The 11,629-nt window shown below is 28.9% G+C and overlaps 1 protein-coding gene across 1 annotated transcript; it reads right to left on the bottom strand.

The window, feature by feature from the left end:
- LOC105166647 (monocopper oxidase-like protein SKS2) lies at nucleotides 1–10,001 on the bottom strand. The gene is made up of 10 exons (XM_011086086.3): nucleotides 9,831–10,001; nucleotides 9,323–9,432; nucleotides 7,017–7,287; nucleotides 4,973–5,087; nucleotides 3,602–3,962; nucleotides 2,325–2,693; nucleotides 1,980–2,061; nucleotides 1,152–1,329; nucleotides 193–316; nucleotides 1–67 (listed from the first exon to the last, which is right to left on the bottom strand). Exons 1-10 carry the CDS (start codon nucleotides 9,999–10,001, stop codon nucleotides 1–3), a joined length of 1,848 nt encoding a protein of 615 aa, XP_011084388.3.
- Between the last annotated feature and the right edge of the window lie 1,628 nt (nucleotides 10,002–11,629).

Below are 11,629 nucleotides of genomic sequence, written 5' to 3'. Positions count from 1 at the left end.
CTATGAGGCATTAATTTGTACCCCACTTGACAGTAGTACAAAACTACAGCTTATTACAACATACAACCTGCAAGAATCAGCGAGAAATTAATAAGTATTAGCAAAAGTCAATTTGTAAAAATTTAAACTTTGGACAAGACAAAATTATAGTGGAAACATAATCACAATTAATGTCCGAAGCTGGAAATTTACCAGCCTATGTGGGATGTCTTCACGGCAGCGGAAGACGGCGGAGATGGGACCGGCACCGCCTTCGGTGGAGGCGGACTTGGCAAAGGGAGAGATGGTGGCGGAGGAGGAGGTGCTTGAACAGCTCCTGCATGCATAACATTATTATTAAAACAAATTTAGATCGAACAAAACTTTTATTAATTTAGATCAATTTTAGTAACAAATTTGTGAGAAGTAACTTTTTCTTATATAATTTCCACGAAAATTAGGAAAAAAAAAAATTAGTATCTATATAAATACAGTTATAAGTGGGGTTTAATCTATCTTTTTTTTTTTTTAATTAAAGCCGTCTACACTTAAGCGGGGTTTGATCTATCTTTAGGTATATATATCTATACTTAATTAGGGATGGTAGCGATATAGCAAGTTTATATTACATCTCACAACTTAAAAACCTTCGCACTTTTCAAGCCTTAATCCAGTATATTTTTTTACGAAAACAACCTTAATTTTCCTCAAGATTTAAAGGCGCTTGTGCCATGCACGTGTTGTGGCTAAAATATCAATAACTATATTATGAATCACGATCAAATAAAATCGATACAAAAAAATAGTTTTTCCATCTTTATTTGCCAAAGCTAATAAGAGTCATGGTAAAAATATTTGTCATGGCTTACGCCATGCCAAATCTTTTAGCAGCCCTTACAAAAATCAAGGCTAACAATCATTGCGTGACCATGGTCAATGACTATTTATTACTAACCATAGCAATTAGACGTGATTAAATGTTAAATTTTTTATATATAGTGGATGCAATGTGGCGAATTCAAAAATAATAGGACAAAAAATATAAAAGCGTTAACTTGTGTGACGTAAAATGCAATTTTCGTGTTGAGATGCACAAATAACAACTATTGATTAAAAATAGCGATCATAAATAACTTGAAATAAATAAATAAATAAATAATGGAAAAATTTACCGCAAAACAAGAGGTTATTGGGGGGTGATCGCTCTTTGGCTGGATTGGGATCAGGATCATAAACCCTAATGTAGAGTTCTTGGCCTAAGTACCAATGTCTGAGATTCTGTGACCTTAAATTCCACATTCCTGGATTGTCCAAATACACGTACACTGCCGTCCATCCTCCTGGGTACACCTGATCAACAACGTTCCTCAAAATTCAGACCACAAACTTCAATCTTGTCACATTACCATCATCAATCTACTTCTTAATGATAACACAATTTTGAGTTCCACTAATCTTATGCGTATTTATTTTATTTTACGTGAGTTATTATAATTTGTTTACGATTATATTAATATTTAAATCGGGAGTTTGTTTTTAATATTGATCATGTATTGATTGAATTGATGTAATGCTCAAAAAAATATTACAAATTCCTTGCAAAATAGTGGAATTCATTGTTAATTTATGTTAGCAACGGATTTAGCAAGAAAAATATTTACTTTGCAATTAATTCACTACTGATTTTAGTAGTGATTTTTTTCTCGTTGTTGATTTTGGTAGAAATTTTATTAATAAAAATATTTGTTAGTAAATTGTGGCGGGAACTTTTCAGTTTTCTGGCCAAGGTAGCCAATTACAAAGTTTTGCAATATTAAATTTTCTTTCTAATTACAGCAAGAAATATTTTGTTTCAAATATTAATTTTGAAATTTAAAAAAAAAAATTAAAATTCTTATCCGTTGCTAATTACCAACAAGTTTACTCTCCTATTTAATTTTTGTAGCTATTGGCATAATTTCTTGTAGTGCATACAAGAAGGGATTATACATTTACCGCACCTGGACCGTAGAACGTACGACTGGATCATCAAAATTGTACATTGTTGATCGTGCCTCAGGCGTCCATTCTCCTAGACCGAAACTACAAAGGCAAAAACATACATGACAATGGAATTAACAAGCTCAAACTTACATTGAAGTCTTCTAAGGAACAACCTAGTGGCTTGAGCTAAAAATTTCTTACAGTAGGAAATGTAGTTTACAGTAGGAACAACCAAAAATATAGTTTTCCCTTTATCGGAAATTTAGATTTCAAACATTCAGAATATCAAAAACCATATATATTAAATTTCAAGATACATAAAAAAAAAAAAGAGAAAAGGGAAAAAAATTCATAAAACTCACCCGACCACAAAGAACCCGAACCCGTCCAAATGCCAAGAGTCGATCATATCCAAGTCGTTCTTGAACACGATCTCGAGCCATCCCTTGTGAGTCCCCGAGACAACAAACGTGCCGTTGACAGGGGCCGGCAGGCTTGAGTGAATAGGAAAAGCATCGAGTTCATACACACCGGAGCCATTGAGGAACTGATCAGCCAATTTCAAAGGCGTGGATGGAGTTACATATGTAACATTGTTCACAGTATAACGAGGGTAGCCATCTATGACGGCAAGTGATCCGCGGAGAAGAAAGGTTTGTGACAGTGTCACATTCGTCACGTTGAATGACCCTTGCGGGTTAGGTCTAGCACCACCTGTACTCATATTCAACCTACACACCAAGAATAACCAAAATAAACTACAAAATTAGCTAGGGTTACAAGCCCAAGTTATCAAAAAATTTGTGCCCATAATATGAATTATAATGTTAATTACACATAGGATATCTTACTTTAAATTTAGGGTGAGTTGCGGTTAGACCTCTCTAAAAATATTAAATTATACTTTCGTTAAAAGAAGTTTTAAAACTGCACTTACACCCTTTTCAAGAATTTATATCTGACCCCATTCCATTAGGGTTGGGAGAGACAATGTCTAGGTAGGCAAAAAGAATTATATAATTTTTTAATTTGCCCCTCATTTGACATTTTCATGTATAGATTTGTACTTATAGAGTTGCAAAATAGAAAATATATGCAATTTTTTTTGCTAACGTCGTTATTTCTCATAAAAAAAACTAAAAAACGGGAGTCATGTGTAAACAGTAAATGTTGGAGGGGGTTTAAGTATAATTAACCCTTAAATTTAACAATCAATTCAGAAAAATGATCAATATGGTAAAAGAAGTATCGGTTTGAGGACCAAAACTGTAATTAGTGTTTGTTTAAGGACAAGAATTGAATAGATAGTCAAGTATAATGACCAAAAATGTAATTCGTATGAAGCATGCAGACAAGCTTTCCGATAGGGCTAAAATTTAGATAAAAAAACAAGTTACGACTCTTTCACCGGTTGGGAGAAAAGTATTCATCGTTGGAGTCGATCATGCCCGAACCAGTTACAAGACAACTAACTCGTATTTTCTATATAATTGATACATAATCTATAAAAACAATAAATATGTTTTTATTTTGAGTAAATTAACTACATGCATTGAGCGTATCAATTACTCCAGTTTAAAATAATTAATTAATCAATTACATAACAAGTATACGTCAGATCCAGGAAACTTTCACTTACGTGATGGCTTGAGCTTGATTGAGCGAGAAGTCGATATCAAACGGGTCAGGCCCATTTGGCAACGGCCCATTAACAGATTCAGTGGAGTTGTCATAGTGCAATAGCCCAACTGCAGCAATCGCATTGGGCTTAGTCAAGTTGACCCATTTTGGAGTTGCGACTATATAATAATCAGCTGGGTACTGGTCAGCTGTGACGAGCACAGAGTAAGACTGGCCGACGTGGACGTCGAGAGAGTCCAACGTAATCTGATTGGTGTAGGATCCTTCCGTTTCCACCAATAGCATTTTGTGGTTCTGAATCCGGAAATTGATGCTCCACAGGTTGCCAACATTTGAAATTCTAAATCTGTAGGTTTTTCCTTAAAAAATAAAAAATAAAAAAAATAATTATTATACTCCAACCATCTTTTCGAGTTTTATCTTAATGCAAAAAATTTCATTCGAATTAGGTTTGATAAATCAAACCAGTAATATATCGAATATATATTGCACGTGACGTGTACATGATTATTTTTTTTTAAATTATACATCAATAACAAGTATATTATATTTATATATGATCTGTTTATATCTGGTCGGACCCGAATCAAATTAGAATTTTTTTTATTATAAATTTATATTAATGTTTTTAATTAAAGCCATTTTGAAAGATAGGAAATGAATTATATTCTTCTATCAACCTTTTTATTCTTTTTAATTTGAAATAATTTGGTATGATTAATAAAAAGAACATATATGTCAAGAAATTTCTCAAATATTGAATTTTATTTTATTTAATTCTAAATATCATCAGTTAATTTATAAGTAATAAAATATGTAGCCAGAGATATTATTTTGTATTTTATATATTTTTCAAATAAAACATTGTTATTAGTAAATACTATAAATGACATAAATTCATTCAAATTATTACCTAAAACGTCTATAAATAATAGGGTAAATTACAGTAGTACCCCTTATATTAGGGCTAATTAGTTACAGGTACACCTTTGAGAAGGTGATACAGCAATGTACTCAAAGGGTATTTGCGTAAAAAAAAATAATTGAATAAGAAATATACTTATAATTAGAACTACAATATCAAGAGATATATTTATAATTTTGTAAAAAATAAGAGATATTTATGTAATTAAATCTAACTTCATGGTATGCCAATGTAATTTTTCCTAAATAATAATAAATAAATTAGAAAAGTAAGTATATTAGAAGCCATATCTGATTATTAACCACACATTCATATTACTTTTGTTCAGATTAAGTTCTAGAACTTTCTCTCTAGATTAAATATTTCAAATAATTATTTTTTATTGATTTTTTCCATAGTTATTTAATTTAATAAATTATTAAAAATATATATATAAATTCTTACCTCTCGATACGTTGAAGGACTCGTGGGCTTCCGAAAATGGGCTATGATATGGGCCTTTTCCGTTCATAAGGATCCAATCAGGAAAATAGTCCGCACCCCACGTCACCCTAACTTTCTGCAAAATTAGAAGTATTCTCAATTAATTATATGTAAAAATAAAATAAATAAAAAAATAATTTAGAGATATTATTAGCACAAAAAAAATTGACGTGGGTAAAATTTTCATATTAGTATAAAAATATAGTATAGATCATATATATGAGAAGAAGAATTTGAGGAGGGATAGTTGAAAATACATAAAGATATTTTCGATAATTTAAAAAATTGGGGTCGCTTGTAAGTAACCACTATTTATGAGTGAAAACTAGTCGGTGTTGCACGCAGTTTCTGTGTGCATTTAATAAAATAATCTTTTACGCTTAAAATATATTATAAAAAAGAGTAAAATATATAAACCAGTGCATTACAACCTCAATGGATTTACTTGTAGTTTTACAAAAATATATGGGATGTTTGTGTAATTAAATTTAATTTCAGGGATATCAATGTAAGTTACCCTAAATATTAAATAAAATGTCTATTCAATCCCATAATTTAGAGACATTTGAAGCAAAGTGTATCGATTTTTCAAAATATATTAAATATATATATATATATATATATTACTACGACGACTAAAATATTTTATTCTAAGCAAAATAAAATCATGAAAATACAAAAATTATATAATCTATTTACACTGTTAATAAAACATTAAGAGTCTTTTTTTTATGTATTTTACTAAAATACCCTTTTTAATATACATAAAAATAATTACCTGTTTTTACATCATTTTATAATGATAATTATCAACCGAATACTTAATTTAATAACCATCGTTACGATATATTTAAATTTTGTGATTGTTTCAAACTTTTTAGAATTTTAATTCATCATTATAATCACTAATATGTAAAGTTAGAAGCTTAATAATTAAAAACAAATGATTTTGATTAATAATATATTATTATTAGTAGATGTATATATATTAATATTTTGTACAGATATCGACTATGCTCAATTACTAGTATATGTCATTAACAAGGTGTCGGGCAGTTTCTTTTTCTTAGCATGGTGGCACGTCGTTTTTATATAGATATTATACATAAATATTTTATATTTTAAAATATATTACAAATAAAAATAAAATATATAAATCGATACTTCACATATTTTTTTTTAAAAAATGACACATTACATTTAAAAAAAATAAATTAATTAGAAGAAAATTAATTTTAGGGTATTATTAACTTCAATAAAAAGAATGGTGTAATTATGTCACAAATTGTCGTTTGTGAGTGAAAACCTACTTTATATATATAAGAATAGATTATGTATCTTTTAGCCAATTTTGATTTTTCTCTCTTTCCCTCCATATTTTCTCTTACAAAATTATTTATTTTTTTGTCAATCCTTTGCATATTATTATTTTTCTTAAATTTTACCTCCCTTCAAGTTTGGTATAATTACACGTAAATTTGTGGTTCGAAAAAATATATTCAATATTCTGATGTTTGCTTTGGCCTAATAAATAAGTCTCTTTATTAGTAAAAGTCCACTTAGTTTGCTGATATTAACCAAAAAATCAGATGAAAACTCATATCTACCCCCGATTGATTTATTGTACATCTAAACACATTAATACATGTGAAGAAGTATATTTTCATCATTATAATTTTATATGGATAGTTTAATAAGAAAAAATTTATTTAACATGTAGTAAACCAGTACTAAGTCAATTGAAGGTAGATATCAAATTTGATTCAATTTTTTGGCGAATAACAATAAATTCAGTGAATTTTGACTGACAAATAGACATGTTGGTTGGATAGAAGTAAACCTTAGAAGTACTAAATGTAATTTTTTAAATTTTAGAAAATTTATGTGTAATTACACCAAATTTCAGAAAATGAGAGTGTAATTATCCTAAAATTATATGAATATTTTATTTTAAATAATTATAAAAGATTACGCACACACTAAAATGCAGTCACGGGGTACGTACCTTGAAACTTAATCCGTACCAATCACCAATAAGAAGGTCAAACTCTTGTTCGGGCTTGGGGAAGGGCACATTAATGACGATCCGATTGTTGATTCGGATCGGGCCGAATCCTCCCCCGGCCCGCTGGAAGTTAATTGTTGGGAAGTAGTGGAATCCGCCGATTTGGTCCTTCAGTTGAAACACATAAGTCCAATTGGTACCGGGTCGGATCGGGCAATTGGTACCCGACACCCCATCTTGCCAAGAGTTCAGCCTTTGTTGAATGCCATTCCTGTGTAAACATCATTCATAATCATATCCAATTATTTACCTAAGTTAAATATAAAAAATATATGAATAATTGCATTTAGATCCCTAATTTATGGTCTATTTACATAAATTATTTTTATTTTTTTAAAAAATTATACATACACCCCAAAAGCATTAACAATATTATAAAACTATCCATTGTTTTTGACTAACAGGGGTGGTATCTGTAATAACAAAAAAGAAAAAAATAATTTGTTTAAATAAATTATAAATTAAGGGGTGTAAATGTGCAATTATCCTAAAACTCTCATTTCCAAAATTGTTTTTATTTCGTGAATTTTCAAAATAAGATTTTATTTTTAGAAGTACCTTTTATATTAAAATATAAATATGGCGTTATTAATTATGTATCAACTATTATTTTAAGGATAATAATATGAAATTACACGAAATTTCCGCCTTTAAATTCTTATTTAAAATTTCGTGCCCGGTCAAACTGAATAATACTATAGTCCAAATAAATACTCTAAATTATGTCCATACATAGATGCATTGTAACTTTGTATTTCTTTATATATTGCGACAAGTTGTATCTGTAATTGAACTCACTAATACTAAGAAATAGGGTTAATTATATTTTGCCATTCGAACTATGATTATTTTTATATTTTGGTATCTAAATTTTTTTTTTGTCAACTTACCATCTCAATTTTACAAAATTTTGCATTTTATCATTTATAACTGTTTTTCAATCAAGTATTATTATAGAAACATCTCATGCAGTGCACATGTAATATTTAAAAGTTATCTGATATGATATTTTTCACATATGTTATGTTTTTTTAGTGGAAAAATCAACGAAAAGACGTTCATATATGACAAAGTGTAAATTTCGTAAAGTTGATATAAAAAAAGTTTCGAAGGCAAAGTTTAAAAACAGACAAAGTTGGGATGTCAACATATAATTTACCCAAAGAATATAATATTTAATTATTCTAATTATTATAATTAAAAATAAATAGTAGTAGTAAATAGTTATTGACTATAGTTACGCAACATAACGATTTTTTATTGTAATTTTTATGAATGTGACTAAAACATTTGTCATAATCATGCCAAAATATATTCTAATGGTGTAGATTAAGCTAAATTTTTATTTGCATCAATTTTACGTAATCATGGTTAAAATTTTGTTATTTACCATAATTTTTAGACCATAGTTATTAATTAAAAATGTAGAAAATAGTAATTTTTTTAATGTGATGAAAGTAAGATCGATCAGAATAGATTAAATACCACATTCTTTGAAAAATTAAATACTACGCGGTCTGTATCATTTGAGTTAATTAATTATATAAAAAGAAATATTTCTGTATTTTATGCAATACATATATATACCTTTGTGATAGCATAACAAAATACTCTGATTTTTTTTTTTTATGTAGATCTTATTTTTGTCAAAGTACATATTTTATGCAATACATGTATATAGATCGGGACTTGGATAATTTCTTTGAAAAAACCAAGAAATTGTCCAATTAGACATACACTAAAGAAATAAAAAATAGCTTGAAAAAATATTTTTTAACATTTCGAAGTCCTCATAATAAATAAAAAAATTTGACAAAGAAATGAATTATAATACATATATTCGTGTATATAGGAAATAGTACTTTTTGTCCCTATATCTTCGGGTTAATTAATATATTTTTTGTCTCATTAATTATTGAATTTTTATTAATGATTTCATAAGTTATAAAATTCTTATTTTTAATTTTTTTTAATTAAATTCTGTTAGTATTTTGACGGAAGCAAGCCATGAGCATTAATTTTTCGACCTTGATAACAAAGAGGCAGCTTTTTTCATCAAAATGTTAAAGAAATTTGATGAAAAGATTAAAAAGAAGATTTTTGGTAACTTATAAAATCATTAATAAAAATTTTATAATTAATGGGACGAGAATTACAGTACAAACACAAAAAATACAATTTTTCCTCGTGCAAGAGAATAAATTAAATGACAAAACAAAAAGGGCTTTTTAATTTGTTTTACGTACCATGTCATGAGAAGTGGCTCATCCATATCGTTGTACACGTTGACATGCACATTATCGTTTGTTGTTGCGTTGATAAGAGGTCCAGGAAATAAATCATTAATCGTAATAACCTTCCAAAAAAAAAAAAATTGAACATTTCCCAATTCATAGACCAAAAATAAAAAAATATTTTAACACTAATAATCACAAAATAATTAATCCTTTAACTTCACACAATGTAAATATATGAATAATTATATTTATACGTCTAACCTATATAGTTTGTACACAAAAATCATTCCCTTCTTTTATATAATTACATAAATTAATCCTGACAGCAAAAAAATGTGAGTAATTTGTGTAATGATGGTGATGTTTTTGAGGATGTTTGTATAAATAATATCGACATTTCAAGTAGGTGTATATATATAATTATCTAAAAAATAGGGACGTTTTGTGTGAACTGAATGTAAATGTAATTATCCCGTATGTGTATGTGCGTCTGTGTAGCCCTAAGAATTAGTCATACCGGCTGATTAACGGACACCGGCTTGATCGTGTTGTCTATCTTAACATGCCACTCTAGGAAGATCTCCTCCCCTTGCACCGCCGAGGATAAAGCCATAACGCAGCAAGCCAACCACCACATGCCGAGGCGGAGGGCCGCCGTCTCGTGGTGGCGATGCTTCCTACTGATCATTATGATCATATGTGGAAGGACGGTACTAGGGTTTATCAGAAGTGATTAATGAATGAGGCCCTTTTTAAACCCGGATTTGTGTTCATGAAGAGGATAAAAAATAGTGATGAATTTCGTCTTTTACTAAGCGGGTGAAATTTTCAGAGCGAAAGAGAAAAGGCCAAAGAAGAGAGGGTACAATTATATATTGTATGTATATATATATATATATATATAAATATATTAATTGTTTGTTTATTAATCTCTTGCTAGCTACAATGGTTTGGGTGTGCTGGCATGATGTAGTAATTAAGGCTTTGATTAGAGCTTTGTTTGAGTTGTTTCCTTATGTTAATTGAAGTTGTCAATAATTGTAGTTTTCCAGTTTGGGGATGGAATTTTTTAGGGATTTCGACGATTTTTATGCCAGTCTTTTGTTCTTGATTATGACTAAAAATCCCATCTAATCATCATTGCATATATGTATAATATTAGGGTAAATTAAAGCAATATTTTTTTGTGTGGCATAATTATGAATATCCTCTTGTTCTTTGTAAAAATTACAAATACCCCCTTAATTTTAGCAGACGTTTAACAACTAGCCCAATTATCGATTAATCTCTATTAGTTCTAACCATTTTTTGTGTTAAACTGACCAAAATTTCCTTGTTGACGATAAATTTAACTATACTTATTTTTTGAATTTTTTTGGAAATTTTTTATGGACCAATTGAGCAATTTTTTTTTACATTTTTAAAAAGTTTTCCATCCAAGGAATCCATTTATTTTTATAATTTTTTTAAAAAATTACAGCAAGGGCATAGTTGACAATTTCAAACCTTCATCTAAATATTATATAATTTTATCAAACATCATGGGAGGGTATTAGTAATTTTTCGAACAAGGAGAGGTATTCGTAAATTTGCCATTTCTCAAAGAAACACATTGTAATTTACCTTGGGAAATAATATTTTTGGTCCCATAAGTTAGGCCCGTTTCATTTTTGATCCCATCTATTATGAAATTAACACTGTTAGTCCTGTAACTTACAAAAATTAGTACATTTAGTCCTCATCTACTTTTTTTGTCTACAATTTAACGGTGTAGAGCAATGCCTAACATGATTTTAAATACTTTTGGTTGGAGAGAAAATTAGTTTGTTTCGGAATTTGGGATCATTCTTGGAGAAAAATATAACTATATTTGAGGGAAAAAATAAATTGTGAAGTAAATTAGGGTAAAAAATATAGTGATTTCTCTCTTCTCTCATAAAAATCGAATCATATCCTTCCCATATTTCTATAAGTTGAAGCCAAGCAGAAGCAATACAAAAAATCATGTCTTCCACAAATGAATCCCGTATGCCAAATGAAGCACTTATATACTACTGTTGAAAAAAGGGCCAATTTTTCTTCCAACCAAAAATACTTAACAGCAACGTGCTAGGCACATGACCTACATCATTAATTTGTAGATGAAAAAGTGCATGAGGATCGAAAGTGCTAATTTTTGTAAGTTACGGGACTAAAAGTGTTAATCGTGTAATGAATAAGATAAAAAGTGACATGTGCCTAATTAACTTATGAGACTAAAAATACTATTTTTTCTAATTTACCCTAATATTTATTTAATTATATTTTTTATAAAGA

This window comes from Sesamum indicum, linkage group LG7 (assembly GCF_026168435.1).
Source record: "Sesamum indicum cultivar Baizhima isolate 11 linkage group LG7, ASM2616843v1, whole genome shotgun sequence".
Taxonomy (NCBI): domain Eukaryota; kingdom Viridiplantae; phylum Streptophyta; class Magnoliopsida; order Lamiales; family Pedaliaceae; genus Sesamum; species Sesamum indicum.
Note: the sequence above shows the minus strand (reverse complement) of the source record. Positions and strands in the feature narration are given on the sequence as shown.